Source organism: Pan paniscus, chromosome 6 (genome assembly GCF_029289425.2).
Source record: "Pan paniscus chromosome 6, NHGRI_mPanPan1-v2.0_pri, whole genome shotgun sequence".
NCBI classification, from domain to species: domain Eukaryota; kingdom Metazoa; phylum Chordata; class Mammalia; order Primates; family Hominidae; genus Pan; species Pan paniscus.
The window spans coordinates 179,602,659-179,625,308 of record NC_073255.2 but is presented as its reverse complement, the minus strand read 5'-3'; the positions used below and the strand labels follow the sequence as shown (position 1 = coordinate 179,625,308).

Below are 22,650 nucleotides of genomic sequence, written 5' to 3'. Positions count from 1 at the left end.
GAAGCATATGTGTGAAGGCTGAGGTGGGGGTTCTTCGGAGCCTCTATGAGCAGAAGGGCCTAAGCTGTACCGGTGGACAGAGTTGCAGTTTTCTGCCTCTTTGCCCTTTGGTCTGGACCCACAGGTGAACAGTACCAGCCTCCATCCCAAGCACACGCTCTGCAGGCCTTCACATCTCACGGTTCCATGTGAGCAAATGGACTGGGAAAGCTGTGTGGCCTGAGAAAGGGCAACCCTGTGGCCTGACTCTCACACAGTATTTTGTCTTGGATTTTGAATAAGCACTTTTTTTGCTTCTTTTGTGTTTTCGGTGGTGGTGGTGGTTTATTTTACACTGACCACTTGGAAGAAATCCTATGGTTATCTGTGATTTTCATGCCCTATTTCCGCTGGCAACCCTTCTCACTGGGGTGACTCACTTTCCTGTGTAAAGAGTCTTAGTGGCCCAGGTAGGAGGTGGAAGCAGCCGTCTGGAAGGCCATTGGGATCCTTATGTCTGTGTCTTGGCTTGAGGTGACCAGCTGGGCTTTGATAGGAATGATCTGAATGGAGACAGAAAACACTGGAAACTAACACTCCCCATCTAGCCCAGCCCAGCCCTGTTTATATGAAGCGTTTGGTTCTTCCCTTGACTCTTGAGTAATGATGATATTCAGATGAAGCATTGACATTGTGGTAAGAAAGGGAAAAAAAATGTATCTGTCTTGTCTGTCTATCAACTGGATATATATCTCCCAAAGCAGACAAACCCAAGGCTGTAAGGTGAACTAGGGTCTGTGTTTGGACTCCATAAAAACAAAATTCATGTTGAACAAAGTGATGTTTGTATGCAGTGACGTTTTGGGTGACCCATGTGTATCTGTCCATTGTGTGCAAGCCCTGAGCCCTGTTTTCCTCTGAAGATAGTGAGTGGTAGCCGTCTCCTCACACAAACCACACGTCTGGAGCACAGATGGCCCTCTCAAGGTAATCGATCTTACACATTTACTGTTTACCAAACAAGTGTCTGATGCATCCTTGGGTGTATTCCACAGCATGTGGACTGTGGTCCCCTGTGTTTGCCAGGAATGCTGTGCTCCCTGTAGAGGTTTTACTCTACTCATCCCTGCAATTTGCACGCTGCTCTGTGGACACTTGGAGGCCTGTGCTCTGTTCCCTGTAACTGGAAATGTGCTCTGAACTTGTCTGTCTCCCTTGGCTGCTCCTGGCCCTTAGTGCCAGCTCCCAGGGGTGTCCACAACCACTTGGGACAGAAGGTGAAGGTGGAATTTCAAAGAGAAGCTTGCTTGGATCTTCGATGATAAGCTTGGATGAGCTACGGCCCCAACTTAGGCCCTGTCAGAATTGCCAGGAGGAGGCTTTGGCAGGTGCCGCAAGTGCCATGAAGCCTGCCTCCCTCTGCTGCATCCAGTGGGTGCAAGCCAGCCAACCTGTGATCAGAGTGGCTGGTGGTGTCACAGTCCTCAGATCTTTCCTTCCACCTCTTTTAAAGAATCCCAAATAACTCACTTGAAGTGTCTCAAAGGCAAGCAAGTTTTATGAAAATGAATCCTTCCTCAGTTAATTGATCAAATGGGTGAATCCTGACCCTCTGTAGTTTCTTTCCCTGGTCAGAGTGAGGAGCTGGTGTTAGCTGTGGGATTCACTGTGGCATCCTACCCCAAAGGTAAAGAAGATGAAAATGCAGCATGAAGAGCTGGGCTTGATTCCCAAGTCGCAGTCTGGCTCCCGCTGTGGTAGGTGGAACATCTCTCTAGCCTGCTCACAGAGATGGAACTAGGGAATTGAGGGAAGAGTCGGAGGGCCAGGAAGATTTATTTGAGTCTGATTTTCCAGGTGAATGAGAAGGGAGGGCTTGGTCGAGGGTTTGGTGCCGACACATTCCTGGGAGAGTCACGTCATCACCAGCAGCATTTGTAATTATTGTTGTATTTTAGCAAGAAGTTTCAGCTGGTCAAATATTTTGGGCCACCTCGAAGATGCTGACACATTTTCTGTACTGTGATTGTTCTGAAGGCAGAGTAGCTCTAACCACTCTGAGAAGCCCAAATAAAACAATAGCCCCTGCCGAAGACCACCTTTCTGAAACACATGTTTCTCTAGAAAACAGTGCCCCCTTTCTCCCAAGCTTCTTATTTTTGGATTCCACCTCTTTGTATGTGCTAATCTAGTGTACCATGGAACACATTTGGGAGCTGGAGGCTCTGCTTATGTTTAAGGGGGAGAGCCCTGTCTGACCTGAGGTTGGAGGATGCTTTCCAATGTGAAGGAGTGTGAAGGAGGAGGCACAGACACAGACAGTGAGAGCAGGGTCACTTTATTGGTATAGAGACAGCAGAGGGACCAGGGGCTTTAGCTGTTGGCAGCTATGGTGTCCTTAATCCAGTCCACATAGTTGTAGACCTTGGTGTAGACTCCAGGCCTGTTCTTCTGGGCACAGCCATAGCCCCAGGAGACAATTCCTTGGAGCTCTCCATTGGAGACCACAGGGCCACCAGAATCACCCTGGGGGGAAGAAGGGACAAGTTGTATGAAGAGAGAGATGGAGGAGGAATACACCTACATTTGCTCTGAACCTTAAAAGAGCCCTTTCCAGCCAGCTCTGTGGCTCCACGTCCTTCTCACGGTGGCCCATTCTCTGTTCTTCCTAAGCAGACAAGATGCAGCCCAAAGGAGTCTTCCTCACTTCTCCATGGGGCACTGCAGGGAGCCTCCTCAGCCCCGCCACCTTGGGAGTTCAAATCATTTTCCCTGGTGGGGCCTGGTTATCAGTGGGAGCCTCAGCATGGGAAGGGGTCAAATCACCTGGCAGGAATCCTTGCCTCCCTCAAGGAAGCCCACACAGAACATGTTGTTGGTAATCTTTCCAGGGTAGGAGGCTTCACACTCAGCCTGGCTCAGCACAGGAGCATCCAGGCACTGCAGCTCGTCTGGGTAGTCGGCTGTGAGGATCAGGAAGAGAACAAAGAAAGAAATGTGGGTTAGGTCAGAGAAAGAGACAATAGTCTAGGATGGAACATTGAAGAGGAACACCGCCCCTGGAGAGGACTCCAGAACATAAGTCCTGGCAAGGGACTCTGGCTTTTAGTTCCCAGAATGATCATTGTTGAACCTCTCCCACGAAGTGGTCATAGCAAGTTCTCCATTTGTCCTGTCTTTTGATTTTAGGAGCCACGTCCTTGAGAATTTGCATCTCTCTGGTTCCCAGTGCAGAGCCTGTGTGTAATGGGCACTAGAAATGTGTCTTAAGCCTGGAGGCGAGAGGATTTAAGTTAAGGGGCATGGTTTGTTCTGGAAATTGTGGGATGGAGGGAAGTAGAAGGACAAAGGGTCCCACTCACCACCAGAACTCAGAGTGTTGCCCCAGCCGGAGATGAGGGACTCGGTGCCAGCAGCTGGAGGGGCAGTGGGCAGAGAGATGGCGGACACGCGGGAATTGATGACGGCAGGTGAGGAGAGCTTGATCAGCAGGATGTCATTGTCCAGAGTCCAGCTGTTGTATTTGGGGTGGCGGATGATCTTGGCCGCATTGATGAACTGTTCATTCCCCTCCAGGACTTCGATGTTGTGCTCTCCCAGTCTCACCTGGATGCGGCTGATGGGCAGGGAAGGCATGGTGAAGACCTTCTCCCACAGCCAGGGCACCCCTCCCACCTTTCCACGGGTCCTTAATTTCCCTGCTCATAGACAACTCTAGAGGCATGGGGTGGGGTGTGTGGCCATATCGCATGGGCAGGAGAGCAATGTGGGTCAGTGCAGGTGTGAAACCCAGGACCTTTCTGCTTCAGAGGTTGGTGGTAGTGGAGTGGGGAAGAGTCAAAGGGATCCCACCAGAGGCTGCTCCTCAATCTGCCTTCCCAGACTCTTTCCCACAATCTCCATGTCACTAGCACTGTGGGCACAAGGAGCTCCTTGAAGTTTTCCCAACATTCTTCACCCCAGGCCTTTGCTAACTGTGCACAGTGCCTGCTCCTCCCTCCATTCTTGGCCTGGTGAGCACCACCCTTCTGTGTAATCTAATCCAAGGGTAGCCATAGCATTAGCATCTCCTGGGAACTTGTTAGAAATGTAAGTTCTTGGTCCTTACCCCCACCTACTGATCAGAACCTTGGGGATGGGACCCAGTGATTTGTGCCTTAACAAGCCTGCAGGGAGTTCTGATGCATACTCAGGTTTGAGAGTTCTTGGTGTAGGCAGCAGTTCTCAGCTCTGTCTATACACTCTACAGTTACCAGAGGTAGAGTGTGAAATACTCACTGATATTCACACCCTCTTCCTGAAAATTTTGAGTTAATTGCCCTGAGATAGGACACAGGGATCAGTATTTTTAAATACTCATTCTTAGGTGGCTTTAATGTGTAGCTAACCAGCAAAAGTACTAGCCTGCTCTTCTCACTAGCTCTCACCACCCCGAGATCATCCCTGCCTGCTTTTATGACCACAACCCTTGCTGTTTCATGGATTTGCCTGGGTGTGAGAGCTTCCTGTCTTGTGTTCACTCTCTGCTCTGGAGAGTCAGCTGCTGCCAACAAGTTTTCTTCTCCACCATCTCTCTCGTCCATCCTACCCAACCTCAGTCCTTCCCTGGGCTGAATCCAAGCTCTCCCAGGCAGCCTGGCTGGGAGTTTTTCAGTCAGGGGCCCCACACTTACGACTTGTAGCAGTGACCTGCTGACACCACCCACTGTTCGCTGATGAGGGAGCCACCGCAGAAGTGGTAGCCAGAATTCAAGGACACCTGGTAGGGGACAGAATTCTCCTCACAGGTGTAGCCCCCAACGATCTTGTCATCATCATCAAAGGGGGCAGCAACTGGAGTGGAGATGGGAAAGGAGAAGGCAAGTCAGTAGCATGTTAGGGGTGGCGCTCCCAGCCTGTGGCTGCTTCCTGCTAATTAGAAAACCTTAACAAGCACAGTGAGGCTAGGCAAGGGGGGGAGCGCTGCCAGCCCTGGTGATCATCACTGCCTGTGGCTCCTAAGTCTCTGTGTCTGCAGGGCACGTAGCTAGGTACCCTGTGGGGGTTCAGATCTCTCCTGGGGTCACCAGGCTGAGGACGCAAGGAATATCCTCACAATGCTTCCAGTGGGATAGGAGTTGGGATGTGGCTGTCTCAAGCACTGAAGTCTTCTCTCTTTTATTCACCACCTGTGTACTCCACCTGGCTATTTAAGCCCCGGATTGTCAGGCTACTTTGGCCAAGCTAGGAAAACCCCCTGGCGACATCGACTTGGCCATGACCAGTTTCCCCCTCAGCTCAAATCTGCCCAGTGAGGGCAGAGTTGAGGGAAGCCCCAGGCTCACTTTTGCAGAACAAAGGTATACGTTATTATTGGTCAAAACAACAGCAATTCTTAACCTTGGCTGCATGCCTAGAAATGTTAAAAATCACCTGGGAAGCTTAAAAGCCCAGAACACAGGCTGCACACCAGACAATTGAAGTGAGAATTTCTAAAGTTGAGTGTCTTGCACGAGTAATTTCAACCTCCCCAGGTGCATTCGAGGTTAAGAGCAGCTATAGTGGTGCTATTGTGGTGCTGTCAGAGCCAAGCCTGAAGCCTGCTGCTTCATTTCATGGGCCAGCCCCACCTGGTCTCCCTTCCCAGCTTCTCCAACCACAGCTCGGATATGGATGAATAACAGTGGTGGGAGTGAAATCAAGGAGAAGGTGGAACAAGTGAGGCTTAAAAAGAGCCAAAGGAAGATGGGAAGAAGAAATGCCAGATGGAGGAAATAGAATATCACAGCACAGTCAAAAGAGGAGAGGTGGCAAGAATGGCAGGGCATGTGTCTGCCAGGGAAAGGTTGGTTGAGGCCTGAGGCAGGGCGTGAAACTCACCAGCAGCTGCAACAAAGGTAAGGATCAGAAGTGGATTCATGGTGGTAGAGTGTGCCTGATTGCTGGTGGAGAACCCGTCTTTATACCTCCCGAGGATGGGGAGAGGAGGTGTCTGTGAGGTGAGGGTCACTGCTCCTCCCAGCACAAACACACCTGCAGCTTTCCCCTTCCTAAGGTCTTGCATCAGTATGTTTGGCCACTCTGTGGGTTTGTGATTCACAGGTGATAAGGAAACTTGCCTTCTGAGAGCAGAGAGGGAGACCGGCTGTTTCCTGGAAGGATGCTGATATGGGAAAGACAGGGGAAGCCAAGCCCCAGATCACACAGCTGGGCTTTCTTAGGCTGAGGAGATGAGGGTTAGAAGGAGGGAGAATGGCCTGGCTGTTTAGGAATATGTTTTACTATTGGGGATATATTTAATGTACTTAAGGAAGGGCAAGTGTTGGTAGCAAGCTTGGCTTTTTAGTGTCCTGGAGCTCCCAGGAGAGGAGCAAAGTCTTATCTAACTAAGGCTTGTTCCTGTGAATATGAAGATGCTTCTCTCCAGTCACTCAGTGGGAAAGTCAAATCCAAGGCTTTGGGGAATGAGAATTCCAACATTAAGGGGTAAGGAGAAGAGAGACTCAGCATTCCATAGGATGCTGGGCTTGAAGATGGCTCTCCCTCCTACCAGGGCATAGGGATGAGAAGAAGGAGGGGGTACAGGTTAGGTAGGAGCTTACTCAGTGCATCTGGAGGATGGAAAACCAATGGCGCACTCCTCCCCTTCTTCAATGTGAAGACATTTGTCTCTCTCATGTGCATCCTGTCATAGGTTCTTTTTATGCAGCCTCATGGTTGCCCTGGCAACCTGCACTCAGGGTGATTGAAACTGACCCACCTGCTTGGGACTGACAGCCTGAACCAGAATGACATGCCCCTGATCACATGTCAGAGTTTGGACCATGGTAAATCTGGGTTATGATTTGATCTGAGAATCAGCAGTAGGTAGGGATTTGAGCACATGGTAAATGGGTGACATATTGGGTTCAATAACAAAGATGTGGAGGGGTGGGTCTAGAATTTTCTATTTTAGATGTAGTGAGATTATACTTGGCTCAGTACTAAGTGAATCTTTCTAGAGAATATCCTGATTTGAGCCCTACCAAGGGTACTAAGATACAGTCGTGTAATTGACTGAGGCATAACCTGGCCAGAGCAGTGTGGAGATGGAGATGCTGTCTGCGCCCAGGTCTAATAATATAAGGAAAGGAGGAGCTTCCTTATGAGGGTGCTTTCCCTTCTCATCAACTCTGAGCTAATGTTGGTGATGGGCAGGAGTGAGCAGAGTTCAAGTTTGAATTCTTTGAAAGGTAAAAGAAGCAGGGATGTTCTGGAGACAGTGAGCAAAATGAGAAAAGCTCAGAAACTTGCTGGAGAAATCGGACATGGCCAGGGGGCTAGAGGGAGGAAGCAAATGGAAACCAGAGGTAACTGGAAAAAAATGCCAAAATAGGGTCCATGGTGTTGAGAGGACACACAGAGTATCTTCAGGTTCAGCTCCTGGCATGGCCACTGAGGCAGCTTCCCCACAGCCAGGAGACCCACTGCTCTGAGACCCCCTCTCTCCCCAGTACCCTCTCTAATCACTAATAGGCTGATACCTAACACTGCTATGCTTAGATGATGCATGGTGCCTGACTGCTTCACGGGAGTTTTCATGTAAGCAACAGTGGTACATTGCTCTTTGTTTATGCTGAGTTTCGCAGTTTAACTTCCCACCAACGTGCTAATTGTGACTTGTGTGGAGCAAAATTATTTCCATTTATAGAGGAAGAGACTGAGATTCAGAAGGATTCTGTCTTGCCCAAGAATACAGATCTTGGCAGAGCTGACCATAAGGCCAACGGAAGCCATGGAGAGCATCGTGAAGTGTGGGAATTGCTGCACGTGGCATCTAAAAGGAGATTTATTGAGGATCAAGGCAGAGGTCCCCAGAGGACAAACTGTACATCTGATTCCTTCCTGGTGCTTTTCTTCCTGGCAGAAATAGATGATTGAATTCATCTTTCTCCTGGCACCTTTTCTCAGAGCCTTACCTTGCCACAGTTCCAGACCCATCCAGGCCATGACTGCCATGTAGATGACACACCTCTCTGCTCATGAATAACTGGCCAAGCCTGAGGTAGCCAGGTTTTAGAGCATTGATAATATGGGGTTTTGCTGTGTTGTCCCTGAACATGTTATTTCATTTTGTCCCCTTGTCATGGTGTCTTCACAGAACTCCTGCCTTAGAGGATAAGGAGAGACTCTTGCTCTAGCAACTGTAGACACCAGTGTGCACTAAACAGGGAGGTGAACCTTGGTAGAAGATGGAGAATTTTTTTGGAAAAGGGGATTTTTGGATCAGGGCTTATAGCTCTGACTCTTTTTCTGAAAGGTAACACCCAAGAATTGAGGATTTTCTGTATCTAGAGCTTGAAGACTAGCCTTCTCCAATATTTTGTGCTCTTCCTTAAGCGATCACAGTATAGTCTGAGGTCAGCTTTCTTCAAAAAGGAATGACCTTACAGGCAGAGAAGATAGCTATAGGTGAAGACTGTTACCTCATACTGTAGACTCAGATGTGTAGGATAAGTTCAGATCCAGCTACCCATGCTCAATTTGGGGGACATGTCATTCTTGGTACTGTTCATTCTGAACTATAGATTTCTTTGTCTACTTCTCTAAGACATTTTTTCTGGCTTGTATTTAGTGCTTAACATGCCAAACCACTGTCCTTCCATTATGATAACAGTGAATCATTTCTGTGTGCTTCCTATATAGCATGTAACTTACTATACAGCATGTCACTCATATAAGTTAAGAACTTTTTTTTCATTTTATCATCACAACCACCTATGGAATTGCCCACTTTACAGATGACCAAATGAGCTTTCTGAAGGTGAAGTGACTCTTTCATGTCCCAGAGCAGCAGCTCCCAGCCAGAGCCAGACCGGCCTGTACTCAGGACCTTGGCAAAGCAACCAGCACTGGAAAGAACCACGAGAGAAGGTTTTAATGTCTTTCAGCCACTTTGTTGCCCTTTTTTTCTCTTCTCTTCTGCATTTTTCTCCATCTCCAGGTACAGTTTGGGATGTGGATGCCTGTCCCTACATAAAAACACTTGGGATTCATTCCTGATACCCCAATTCATCCCGATTTTTCCCCCTTTAAAGTCAGATCTCACCTACCTGTTTGGGTCAGAGAAATGTGTGTTTTAAAATCCCCGAGGAAGGAGGCAGTGACTGAGCCCTCAGATGATTATTGGTGAAGTGGATTTATGCTTAATTTCAGTTTAAGAGAATGTTGCTGTGTCTCTGCCTAGGACAGGCAGCCCACTGTGGCCCTGGGTGATGAAGGAAGCCCACAGAGGCCCAGGGTTTGTCACCTGTGGCTGCCAGTGTCTGCAGAGTCAGAATTGAGCTAATCCTGTGAAAGGATGAGCGCTGATGGGCAGTTGTATGGTAGGTTGCTATGGGGCTTCTTGATCTCTCAAATTCCAGGTGACAAGATCAATGCATCCTTGAGGGACCCCTTCCCAGCAGGCTCTGGTGGCTACAAACTGGTTCATGTGTGGAAGATCATACCACTTTACCTTTGGTTTTTCTTTGAAAAACAAACAATGAAAGACAGAGGGAAACAAGAAATCTACCAGTGGGCAGGCAAGAACTCTCTTCGGGAAAAGGGATGTTTGTGGCTCTTCCCCACATTGGCCTTGAAAGAGCTTGGCTGCAGAGTGGCTATTATTAAAATGTCAAAAAGCAGAAGATGCTGGTGAGGTGCAGAGGAAAGGGAATGCTTATACACTGTTGGTCAGAGTGTAAATGAGTTCATGGAAAAATTAATGCAGAAAGCAGTTTGGAGATTTCTGAAATAATTTGAAACAGAACTACCTTTCCACCCAGCAATTCTTTACTGGGCATTTACCTGAAGGAAAATAACTGTTCTGCCAAAAAGACACATGCTCTTGCATGTCCGTCACAGCACTATTCACAGTAGCAAAGCCATGGAATCAACCTAGGTGGCTATCAGCAGTAGACTGGATAAAGGAAATGTGGTACATATACACCATGGAATACTATGCAGCCAAGAATCTAAAATAAAACTTGAAATTATTTTTTTTTTAGAGTGGAGCCTGGGCCAGGAGTAGTGGCTCATGCCTGTAATCTCAACACTTTGGATCACTTGAGATCAGGAGTTCAAAACCAGCCTGGCCAACATGGTGAAACCCTGTCTCTACTAAAAATAAAAAAAAAAAAAAAAAAAAAATTAGCTTGGCATGGTGGCAGGTGCCTGTAATCCCAGGTACTTGGGAGTCTGAATCACTTGAACCCAGGAGGTGGAGGTTGTAGTGAGCAGAGATTATGCCACCGCACTCCAGCCTGGCTGTAGTTCAGCCAGAAGGTGATGTTTTGTGTGAAGGCTGAGGTGGGGACTCTTCGGAGCCTCTGTGAGAAGGAGGCCCTAAGCCGTGGCGGTGGACAGAGTTGTAGCTTTCTGTCTCTTTGCCCTTTGGTCTGGACCCACAGATAAACAGTACCAGCCTCCATCCTGAGCACACGCTCTGCAGACTTTCACGTCTCATGGTTCCATGTGAGCAAATGGACTGGGAAAGCTGTGTAGACTGAGAGAAGGAAACCCCATGGCCTGGCTCTCACACAGTACTTTGTCTTGGATTTTTGAATAAGCATTTTTTTTTGCTTGTTTTGTGTTTTTGGTGGCGGTAGTGTTGGTATATTTTATACTGACCACTTGGAAGTAATCCCATGGTTATCTGTGATTTTCATGCCCTGTTTCTGCTGGCAACGCTTCTCACTGGGGTGACTCACTTTCCTGTGTAAAGAGTCTAAGGGGCCCAGGTAGGAGGTGGAAGCAGCTGTCTGCAAGGCCATAGGGATCCTTATGTCTGTCTCTTGGCTTGAGGTAACCAGCTGCTGCACTTTGATAGGAATAATCTGAATGGAGACAGAAAACACTGGAAACTAACACTCCCCGCCCAGCCCAGCCCTGTTTATATGAAGTGTTTTGTTCTTCCCTTGACTCTTGAGTGATGATGATAATCAGACAAGGCATTGACATTATAGTAAGAAAGGGAAAAAATGTATCTGTCTTGTCTATCTATCTATCTACTGTATATATATCTCCAAAAGCAGACAAACCCAAGGCTGTAAGGTGAACTAGGGTCTGCGTTTGGACTCCATAAAAACAAAATCCATGTTGAACAAAGTGATGTTTGTATGCAGCGAAGTTTTGGGTGACCCATGTGTATCTATCCATTGTGTGTGAGCCCTGAGCCCTGTTTTCCTCTGAAGATAGTGATTGGTAGCTGTCTCTTCACACGAACCACACATCTGGAGCAAAGATGGCCCTCTTAAGGTAATTGATCTTACACATTTACTGTTTACCAAACAAGTGTCTGATGCATACTTGGGTGTATTCCACAGCATGTGGACTGCAGTCCCCTGTGTTTTCCAGGAATGCTGTGCTCCATGTAGAGGTTTTCCTCTACTCATCACTGCAATTTGCACGCTGCTCCATGGACATTTGGAGGCCTGTGCTCTGTTCCCTGTAACTGGAAATGTGCTCTGAACTTGTCTGTCTCCCTTGGCTGCTCCTGGCCCTTGTTACCGACTCTCAGGGATGTCCACAACCACTTGGGACAGAAGGTGAAGGTGGAATTTCAAAGAGAAGATTTCTTGGATCTTCAGTGACAAAGTTGGATGAGCTACGGCCCCAACATGGTCCCACTCAGAATTGCCAGGAGGAGGCTTTGGCAGGTGACACAGGTGACATGAAGCCTGCCTCTCTCTGCTGTGTCCAGTGGGTGCAAGTCAGGGAATGTGTGGCCAGAGTGGCTGCATGGTGTCACAGCCCTCAGATCTTTCTTTCCACCTTTTTTAAAGTGTCCCAAATAACTCATTTGAAGTGTCTCAAAGGCAAGCAAGTTTTATGAAAATGAATCCTTCCTCAGCTAATTGATCAAATGGGTGAATCCTGACCCTCTCTAGTTTCTTTCCCTGGTCAGACTGGGGAGCTGGTGTTAGCTGTGGGATTCACTGTGGTGTCCTACCCCAAAGGCAAAAAAGATGAAAATGCAGCGTGCAAATCTGGGCTTGATTTCCAAGTCACAGTCTGGCTCCTGCTATGGTAGGTGGAACATCTCTCTAGCCTGCTCACAGAGATGGAACTAGGGAATTGAGGGAAGAGTTTGGGGGGCAGGGAGATTTATTTGAGTCTGATTTTCCAGGTGAATGAGAAGGGAGGGCTTGTTCGAGGGTTTGGTGCTGACACATTCCTGGGAGAGGCATGACATCACCAACAGCACTTGTCATTGTTGTATTTTAGCAATAAGATTCAGCTGGTCAGATTTTTTGTGCTACCTCAAAGATGCTGATACAATATCTGTGCTGTGATTGTTCTGAAGGTAGAGTAGCTCTAACCACTCTGAGAAGCCCAAATAAAAATCAATATCCCCTGCCAAAGACCACCTTTCTGAAACACACGTTTCTCTAGAAAACAGTGCCCGCCTTTCTCGGAAATTTCTTTTTATTTTTGGATTCCATCTGTTTGTATGTGCTAATCTAGTGTACCAAGGGACACATTTTGGGAGCTGGGGGCTCTGCTGACCCTTAAGGGGGACAGCCCTGTCTGACCTGAGATTGGAGGATGCTTTCCAGTGTAAAGGAGTGTGAAGGAGCAGGCACAGACACAGACAGTGAGACCAGGGTCACTTTATTGGTATAGAGACTGCAGAGGGACTCGGGACTTTAGCTGTTGGCAGCTATGGTGTCCTTAATCCAGTCCACATAGTTGTAGACCTTGGTGTAGACTCCAGGCCTGTTCTTCTGGGCCAGCCATTGCCCCAGGAGACAATTCCTTGGAGCTGTCTGTTGCAGACCACTGGGCCGCCAGAGTCACCCTGGGGAGAAGAAGGAACAAGTTGTATGAAGAGAGAGATGGAGGAGGAATATAGCCACATTTACTCTGAACCTTAAAAGAGCCCTTTCCAGCCAGCTCTGTGGCTCCACATCCTTCTCACAGTGGCCCATTCTCTGTTCTTCCTAAGCAGACAGCTTGCAGCCCAAGGGAGCCTTCCTCACTTCTCCATGGGGCAATGCAGGGAGACTCAGCCCCACCAACTTGGGAGTCCAAATCTTTTTCCCAGATGAGGCCTGGGTATCAGTGGAAGCCTCAGCATGGGAAGGGGTCAAATCACCTGGCAGGAATCCTTGCCTCCCTCGAGGAAGCCCACACAGAACACGTTGTTGGTAATCTTTCCAGGGTAGGAGGCTTCATACTCAGCCTGGCTCAGCACAGGAGCATCCAGGCACTGCAGCTCGTCTGGGTAGTCGGCTGTGAGGATCAGGAAGAGAACAAAGAAAGAAATGTGGGTTAGGCCAGAGAAAGAGACAATAATCTAGGATGGAACACTGAAGAGGAACACTGCCTCTGGAGAGGACTCCAAAACATAAGTCCTGGCAAGGGACTCTGGCTTTTAGTTCCCAGAATGATCATTGTTGAACCCCTCCCAAGATGTCATCATATCAAGTTCTCCATTTGTCCTGTCTTTTGATTTTAGAAGCCAAGTCCTTGAGACTTTGCATCTCTCTGGTGCCCAGTGCAGAGCCTGTGTGTAATGGGCACTAGAAATGTGTCTTAAGCCTAGAAGTGAGAGGATTCACATTAAGCGGTGTGCTTCGTTCTGGAAATTGTGAGGATGGAGGGAAATAGAAGGACAAAGGGTCCCACTCACCACCAGAACTCAGAGTGTTGCCCCAGCCAGAGATGAGGCACTCAGTGCCAGCAGCTGGAGGGGTGGTGGGCAGAGAGATGGTGGACACATGGGCATTGATGATGGCAGGTGTGGAGAGCTTGATCAGCAGGATGTCATTGTCCAGAGTCCAGCTGTTGTATTTGGGGTGGTGGATGATCTTGACCGCATAGATGAACTGTTCATTCCCCTCTAGGACTTCGATATTGTGCTCTCCCAGTCTCACCTGGATGTGGCTGATGGGCAGGGCAGGCATGGTGAAGACCTTCTCCCACAGCCAGGACACCCATCCCACCTTCCCAAGGGTTCTCCACCTCCCTGCTCATGGACAGCTCCTGAGGCATGGGGTGGGGTGTGTGGCCATATTGCATGGGCAGGAGAGGGATGTGGGTCAGTGCACTTGTGAGACCCAGAACCTTTCTGCTTCTGAGGTTGGTGGTAGTGGGGTGGGGAAGAGTCAAAGGGATCCCACCAGAGGCTGCTCCTCAATCTGCCTTCCCAGCCTCTTTCCCACAATCTCCACACTCACTAGCCCTGTGGGAACAAGGAGCTCCTTGAAGTTTTCCCAGCATTCTTCACCCCAGGCCTTTGCTAACTGTGCACAGCACCTGTTCCTCCCTCCCTTCTTGGCCTGGTGAGCACCAGCTTTCTGTGTAATCTAATCCAAGGGTAGCCATAGCATTAGCATCTCCTGGGAACTTGTTAGAAATGTGAATTCTTGGTCCTTACCCCCACCTACTGATCAGAACCTTGGGGATGGGACCCAGTGATTTGTGCCTTAACAAGCCTGCAGGGAGTTCCGATGCATACTCAGGTTTGAGAGTTCTTGGTGTAGGCAGCAGTTCTCAGCTCTGTCTATACACTCTACAGTCACCAGAGGTAGAGTGTGAAATACCCACTGATATTCACACCCTCTTCCTGAAAATTTTGACTTAATAGCCCTGAGATAGGACACAGGCATCAGTATTTTTAAAAACGCTTTCTTACGTGGCTTTAATGTGTAGCTAACCAGCAAAATGTACTTTCCTGCTTTTCTCACTAGCTCTCACCAGCCCGAGATCATCCCTGCCTGCTTTTATGACCACAACCCTTGCTGTTTCATGGATTTGCCTGGGTGTGAGAGGTTCCTGTCTTGTGTTCACTCTCTGCTCTGGAAAGTCAGCTGCTGCTAACAAGATTTCTTCTCCACCACCTTTCCCATCCATCTTACCCAACCTCAGTACTTCCCTGGGCTAAAGCCAAGCTCTCCCCGGCAGCCTGGCTGGGAGTTTTGCAGTCAGGGGCCCCACACTTATGACTTGTAGCAGTGAGCTGCTGACACCACCCACTATTCCCTGTTGAGGGAGCCAACACAGAAGTGGTAGCCAGAATTCAGGGACATAGGGTAGGGGACAGAATTCTCCTCACAGTTGTAGCCCCCAACAATCTTGTCATCATCATCAAAGGAGACACCAACTGGAGTGGAGATGGGAAGGGAGAAGGCAAGTCAGTAGCATGTTAGGGGTGGCTCTCCCAGCCTGCGGTTGCTTCCTGCTAATTAGAAAACTTAACAAGCACAGTGAGGCTAGGCAAGAGGGGGGAGCTCTGCCACCCCTGGTGAGCATCACTGGATGTGGCTCCCAAGTCTCTGTGTCTGCAGGGCACGTAGCTAGGTACAGTGTGGGGGTTCAGATCTCTCCTGGGGTCACCAGGCTGAGGCCATAAGGAATGTCCTCAAAATGCTTCCAGTGGGATAGGAATTGGAATGTGGCTGTCTCACCCACTGAATGCTTCTCTCTTTTATTCATCACCTGTGTACTTCTCCTGGCGATATGAGCCCTGGATTGTCAGGATACTTTGGCCAAGCTAGGAAAACCCCCTGTCTGGCTAGGAAAACCTGGCCATGACCAGTTTCCCCCTTAGCTCAGATCTTTGCAGTGACAGCAGAGTTGAGGGCAGCCCAAGGCTCACTTCGGCAGAACAAAGGTAGACATTATTATTGGCCAAAACAACAGCAATTCTTAACCTTGGCTGCATGCCTAGAAATGTTAAAAATCACCTGGGAAGCTTAAAAGCCCAGAACAGAGGCTGCACCTCAGACAAATGAAGTGAGAATTTCTAGAGTTGAGTCTCTGGCATGAGTAATTTTTCAGCCTCCTCAGGTGCATTCGAGGTTAAGAGCAGCTATAGTGGTGCTATTGTGGTGCTGTCAGAGCCAAGCCTGAAGCCTGCTGCTTCATTTCGTGGGCCAGCCCCACCTGGTCTCCCTTCCCAGCTTCTCCGACCACAGCTCGGATAGGCATGAATGACAGTGGTGGGAGTGAAATCAGGGAGAAGCTGAAACAGGTGAGGCTTAAAGACAGCCCAAGGAGGATGGGAAGGAGAGATGCCAGATGGAGGAAATAGAATATCAGAACACAGTCAAAATGGGAAAGGTGGCAAGAATGGCAGGGCAAGTGTCTGCCAGGAAAGGGGGTGGTTGGGGCCTGAGGCATGGCATGAAACTCGCCAGCAGCTCCCACAAAGGCAAGGATCAGGAGTGGATTCATGGTGGTAGAGTGTGCCTGACTGGTGGTGGAGGACTCGTCTTTTTATCTCCCGAGGATCGGGAGAGGAGGTGTCTGTGAGGTGAGGGTCACCACTCCTCCCAGCACAAACACACCTGCAGCTTTCCCCTTCCTATGGTCTTGCATCAGTATGTTTGGCCACTCTGTGGGTTTGTGATTCACAGGTGATAAGGAAACTTGCCTTCTGAGAGCAGACAGGTGATAAGGAAACTTGCCTTCTGAGAGCAGAGAGGGAGACCGGCTGTTTCCTGGAAGGATTCTGGGATGGGAAAGACAGGGGAAGTCAAGCCCCAGATCACACACCTGGGCTTTCTTAGGCCGAAGAGAAGAGGGTTAGAAGGAGGGAGAATGGCCTGGCTGTTTAGGAATATATTTTACTATTGGGGATGCATTTAATGTACTTAAGGAAGGGCAAGCATTGGTAACAAGCTTGGCTTTTCAGTGACCTGCAGCCCCCATGAGAGGAGGAAGGTCTTATCTAAGGCTCATTCTTGTGAATATGAAGATGCTTCTCTCCAGTCACCGTGCGGAAGGTTAAATCCAAGCTTATGGACAACAAGAATTCCAACACTGAGGGGTAAGGAGAAGGGAGACTCAGCATCCCATAGGATTCTGGGCTTCCAGATGGCTCTCCTTCCTATCAAGGCTTGAGGATGGGAAGTGTTTCAAAGAAGGAGGGGGCACTGGTTAGGTAGGAACTTACTCAGTGCATCTGGAGGATGGAAAACCAATGGTGCACTCCTCCCCTTCTTCAATGTGAAGATATTTGTCTCTCTCATGTGCATTCTGTCATAGGTTCTTTTTATGCAGCCTCACGGTTGCTCTTGCAACCTGCACTCAGGGTGATTGAAACTGACTGACCTTGGAGACAGTGAACAAAATGAGAAATGGTGAAATTGGGCATGTGCAGGGGGCTAGAGGGAGGAAGCAAATGGAAACTAGAGTGAATTGGAAAAAATACCAAAGTGGGACCCGTGGAGTTGAGAAGACACACAGATTACCTTCAGGTTCAGCTCCTGGAATGGCCGCTGAGCCAGCTTCCCCACAGCCTGGAGACGCACTGCTCAGAGACCCCCTCTCCACACTGTATCCCATCTAATCACTGATGGGCTTATACCTAACATTGCTGTACTCATATGGTGCATGGTGCCTGACAGCTTTACAAGAGTTTTCACGTAAGCAACAGTGGTATATTGCTTTTCATTTATGTTGAGTTTCACAGTTTAAATTCCCACAAACATGCTAATTGTGATTTGTGCAGAGCAAAATTATTTCCATTTATAGAGGAAGAGACTGAGTTTCAGAAGGATTCTGTCTTGCCCAAGAATACAGATCTTGGCAGAGCTGACCATAAGGCCAACGGAAGCCATGGAGAGCATTGTGAAGTGTGGGAATTGCTGCACGTGGCATCTAAAAGGAGATTTATTGAGGATCAAGGCAGAGGTCCCCAGAGGACAAACTGTACATCTGATTCCTTCCTGGTGCTTTTCTTCCTGGCAGAAATAGATGATTGAATTCATCTTTCTCGTGGCATCTTGTCTCAGAGCCTTACCTTGCCACAGTTCCAGACCCATCCAGGCCATGACTGCCATGTAGATGACACACCTCTCTGCTCACGAATAACTGGCTAAGCCTGAGGTGGCCAGGTTTTTGAGCATTGATAATATGGGGTTTTCCTGTGTTGCCGCTGAACATGTTGTTTCATTTTGTCCCCTTGTCATGGGGTCTTCACAGACCTTAGAGGATGACAGCCTCTTGCTCTAGCAACTGTAGACACCAGTGTGCACTAAACAGGGAGGTGAACCTTGGTAGAAGTGGAAAATTTTTTTGAAAAAAGGGATTTTTGGGTCAGTGCTTGTGGCTCTGACTCTCTGTCTGAGAGGGAACACCCAAGAATATAAGGATTTTCTGTATCTAGAGCTTGAAGACTAGCCTTCTCCAGTATTTTGCGCTCTTCCTTAAATGATCACAGTATAGTCTGAGGTCAGCTTTCTTCAAAAAGGAATGACCTTACAGGCAGAGAAGATAGCTATAGGTGGAGGCTGTTACCGCATACTGTAGACTCAGATGTGTAGGATAGGTGCAGATCTAGCTGCCCAAGCTCAATTTGGAGGACATGCCATTCTTGGTACTGTTCATTCTGAACTATAGATTTCTTTGTCTACTTCTCTAGACATCTTTCTGGCTTGTATTTAGTGCTTAGCACACTAAACCACTATCCTTCAATTATGATAACAGTGAATCATTTCTGTGTGCTTACTATGTAGCATGTAACTTACTGTACAGCATGTAACTCATATAAGCTAAGCATTTTTTTTCCATTTTATCATCACAACCACCTATGGGCTTGCCCAATTTACAGATGATCGAATGAGCTATCTGGAGGTGAAGTGACTCTTCCATCTCCCAGAGCAGCAGCTCCCAGCCAGAGCCAGCCCTGCCTGCACTCAAGACCTTGGCAAAGCAACCAGAGCCAGAAAGAACCACAAGAGAAGCTTGCAATGACTTTCAGCCACTTTTTCCCCCTTTCTTTCTCTTCTCCTCTCCTGCATTTTTTTCCATCTCCAGGTACAATTTGGGATGTGGATGCCTGTCCCCACACAAAAACACTTGGGATTCATTCCTGATACCCCAATTCATGCTGATTTTCCCCCCTTTAGAGTCAGATCTCACCTACCTGTTTGGTCAGAGAGATGTGTGTTTTAAATCCCTGAGGAAGGAGACAGGGACTGTGCCCTCAGATGATTATTGGTGAAGTGGGTTTATGCTTAATTTCAGTTTAAGGGAAAGTTGCTGTGTCTCTCCCTAGGACAGGCAGCCCATTGTGGCCCTGGACGATGAGAGAAGCCCACAGAGGCCCGGGCTTTTATCACCTGTGGATGCCAGTGTCTACTGAGCCAGAATTGAGCTAATCCCCTGAATGGATGAGCACTGATGGGCAGTTGTAGGTTGCTATGGGGCTTCTTGATCTCTCAAATTGCAGGTGACAAGATCAATGCATGCTTGAGGAGCCCCTCCCCAGCAGGCTCTGGTTGCTACAAACTGGTTCAGGTGTGGAAGATCATACCACTTTACCTTTGGTTTTTCTTTGAAAAACAAAAAATGAAAGACAATTGAAAACAAGAATTCTACCAGGGAGCAGGCAATAATTCTCTTTGGGAAAAGGGATGTTTGTGGCTCTTCCCCACATTGGCCTTGAAAGAGCTTGGCTGCATAGTGGCTATTAAAATGTCAAAAAATAGAAGATGCTGGTGAGGCTGCAGAGGAAAGGGAACGCTTATACACTGTTGGCCAGAGTGTAAATGAGTTCATGGAAAAATTAATGCAGGAAGCATTTTGGAGATTTTTGAAATAATTTAAAACAGAAATACCTTTCCACCCAGCACTTACTTTACTGGGCATTTTTCCAAAGGAAAATAATTGTTCTGCCAAAAAGACACATGCTTTTGCATGTCCATCACAGCACTATTCACACTAGCAAAGCCATGGAATCAACCTAGGTGGCCATCAGCGGTAGACTGGATAAAGGAAATGTGGTACATATACACCATGGAATACTATGCAGCCATGAAAAGAATGAAATCATATCCTTTACAGCAACATGGATGGAGTTGGAGACCACAATCCTAAGCGAATTAACATAGGAACAGAAAACCAAATATCACATTCTCATGTATACTGGCAGCTGAGCATTGGGTACACATGGATATAAAGATGGGAACAGTAGACACTGCAAGTGTTAGAGGGAAGAGAGAAGGAGTGTGGAAAGTGCTGAAAAACTACCTATTGGGTACTATGGTCACTGCCTGAGTGATGAGATCATTTGTGCCCCAAACCTCAGCATCACACAATATACCAGTGTAACAAATCTGCACATGTCCCCCCTGAATCTAAAATAAAATTTGAAATTATTTTTTAAAAAATGTGGCCTGGGACAGAAGAGGTGGTTCATGCCTGTAATCCCAGTACTTTGGATCACTTGAGGTCAGGTGTTCAAAACCAGCCTGGCCAAAATGGTGAATCCCTGTCTCTAATAAAAATACAAAAAAAAAAAAAAAGTTAGCTGGGTATGGTGGCATGCACCTGTAATCCCAAGTACTTGGGAGGCTGAATCCCTTGACCTGGGAGGCAGAGACTGTAGTGAGCAGAGATCATGCCATGGCACTCCAGCCTGGCTGTAGTTGAGCCAGAAGATGTTTTGTGTGAAGGCTCAGGTGGGTTCTCTTCAGAGCCTCTGTGAGAAGGAGGCCCTAAGCCTTGGCGGTGGACAGATATCAGCTTTCTGCCTCTTTGCCCTTTGGTCTGGACCCATAGGTGAACAGTACCAGCCTCGATCCTGAGCACACGCTCTGCAGACTTTCACATCTCATGGATCCATGTGAGCAAATGGACTGGGAAAGCTGTGTGGCCTGAGAAAAGGCAACCCCGTGGCCTGACTCTCACGCAGTATTTTGTCTTGGATTTTGAATAAGCATTTTTTTTGCTTCTTTTGCATTTTTGGTGGTGGTGGTGGTGATCTATTTTACACTGACCACTTGGAAGAAATCCCATGGTTATCTGTGATTTTCATGCCCTGTTTCTGCTGGCAACCCTTCTCAGTGGGGTGACTCACTTTCCTGTGTAAAGACTCTATGTGGCCCAGGTAGGAGGTGGAAGCAGCCGTCTGGAAGGCCATTGGGATCCTTATGTCTGTGTCTTGGCTTGAGGTAATCAGCTGGGCTTTGATAGGAATGATCTGAATGGAGACAGAAAACACTGGAAACTAACACTCCCCACCCAGCCCAGCCCTGTTTATATGAAGTGTTTGGTTCTTCCCTTGACTCTTGAGTGATGATGATATTCAGACGAGGCATTGACATTACGGTAAGAAAGGGAAAAAAATGTATCTGTCTTGTCTATCAACTGGATATGTATCTCCCAAAGCAGACAAACCCAAGGCTGTAAGGTGAACTAGGGTCTGTGTTTGGACTCCATAAAAACAAAATCCATGTTGAACAAAGTGCTGTTTATATGCAGTGACGTTCTGGGTGACCTGTTTGTATCTGTCCATTGTGTGTGAGCCCTGAGCCCTGTTTTCCTCTGAAGACAGTGAGTGGTAGCTGTTTCCTCATACGAATCACACTTCTGGAGCCCAGATGGCCCTCTCAAGGCAATTGATCTTACACATTTACTGTTTACCAAACAAGTGTCCGATGCATACTTGGGTGTATTCCACAACATGTGGACAGCGGTCCCCTGTGTTTGCCAGGAATGCTGTGCTCCGTATAGAGGTTTTCCTCTACTCATCACTGCAATTTGCACGCTGCTCCATGGACACTTGGAGGCCTGTGCTCTGTTCCCCGTAACTGGAAATGTGCTCTGAACTTGTCTGTCTCCCTTGGCTGCTCCTGGCCGTTAGTACCAGCTCCCAGGGGTGTCCACAACCACTTGGGACAGAAGGTGAAAGTGGAATTTCAAAGAGAAGCTTGCTTGGATCTTCGGTGACAGGCTTGGATGAGTTACGGCACCAAGCTGGGCCCTCTCCGAATTTCCAGGAGGAGGCTTTGGCAGGTGCCACAAGTACCACGGGGCCTGCCTCCCTCTGCTGTGTCCAGTGTGTGCAAGCCAGCCAACATGTGGCTAGAGTGGCTGCATGGTGTCACAGCCCTCAGATGTCTTTCCTTCCACCCTTTTTAATGAGTCCCAAATAACTCACTTGAAGTGTCTTAAAGGCAAGCAAAATTTATGAAAATGAATCCTTCCTCAGTTAATTGATCAAATGGGTGAATCCTGACCCTCTCTAGTTTCTTTCCCTGGTCAGACTGGGGAGCTGGTGTTAATTGTGGGATTCACTGTGGTGTCCTACCCCAAAGGCAAAGAAGATGAAAGTGCAGCGTGCGGAGCTGGGCTTGATTCCCAAGTCACAGTCTGGCTCCCGCTATGGTAGGTGGAACATCTCTCTAGCCGGCTCACAGAGATGGAACTAAGGAATTGAGGGAAGAGTCAGGGTGCCAGGGGGATTTACTTGAATCTGATTTTCCAGGTGAATGAGAAGGGAGGGCTTGGTTGAGGGTTTGGTGCTGACACAATCCTGGGAGAGGCATGACATCACCAACAGCATTTGTCATTATTGTGTTTTAGCAATAGGATTCCGCTGGTCAGATTTTTTGGGCCACCTGGACGATGCTGACATATTTTCTATGCTGTGATTGTTCTGAAGGCAGAGTAGCTCTAACCACTGTGAGAAACCCAAATAAAAATCAATACGCTCCCCCAAAGACTACCTTTCTGAAACACACGTTTCTCTAGAAACAGTGCCCTGCCTTTCTCCGAAGCTTCTTCTTATTTTTGGATTCCATCTGTTTGTATGTGCTAATCTAGTGTACCATGGAACACATTTTGTGAGCTGGGGGCTCTGCTTACCTTTAAGGGGGAGAGTCATATCTGAACTGAGATTGGAGGATGCTTTCCAGTGTGAAGGAGTGTGAGAGAGCA

General features: G+C 48.0%; 1 protein-coding gene, 1 pseudogene and 1 gene segment (V, D, J or C); all 3 read right to left on the bottom strand.

The window, feature by feature from the left end:
* LOC100991075 (T cell receptor beta constant 2-like) overlaps positions 1–22,650 on the bottom strand; it is a 93,412-nt gene that overhangs the window by 25,812 nt on the left and 44,950 nt on the right.
* Positions 2,301–6,642, bottom strand: LOC100991392 (serine protease 2). 4 transcript variants are annotated; one of them, XM_003820562.6, is made up of 6 exons: positions 5,839–5,891; positions 4,653–4,812; positions 4,258–4,299; positions 3,342–3,595; positions 2,806–2,942; positions 2,301–2,505 (listed from the first exon to the last, which is right to left on the bottom strand). In XM_003820562.6, exons 1-6 carry the CDS (start codon positions 5,876–5,878, stop codon positions 2,353–2,355), a joined length of 786 nt encoding a protein of 261 aa, XP_003820610.2. In that variant the 5' UTR covers positions 5,879–5,891; the 3' UTR covers positions 2,301–2,352. The 4 variants fall into 4 exon arrangements, with proteins under 4 accessions (XP_003820610.2, XP_008972261.2, XP_034821018.1 ...); XM_034965127.2 differs by having other exon boundaries at positions 2,312–2,505; positions 4,270–4,272; positions 5,839–5,878; XM_008974013.4 differs by lacking the exon at positions 4,258–4,299.
* On the bottom strand, positions 12,590–16,158 carry LOC100994751 (trypsin-2-like; annotated as a pseudogene).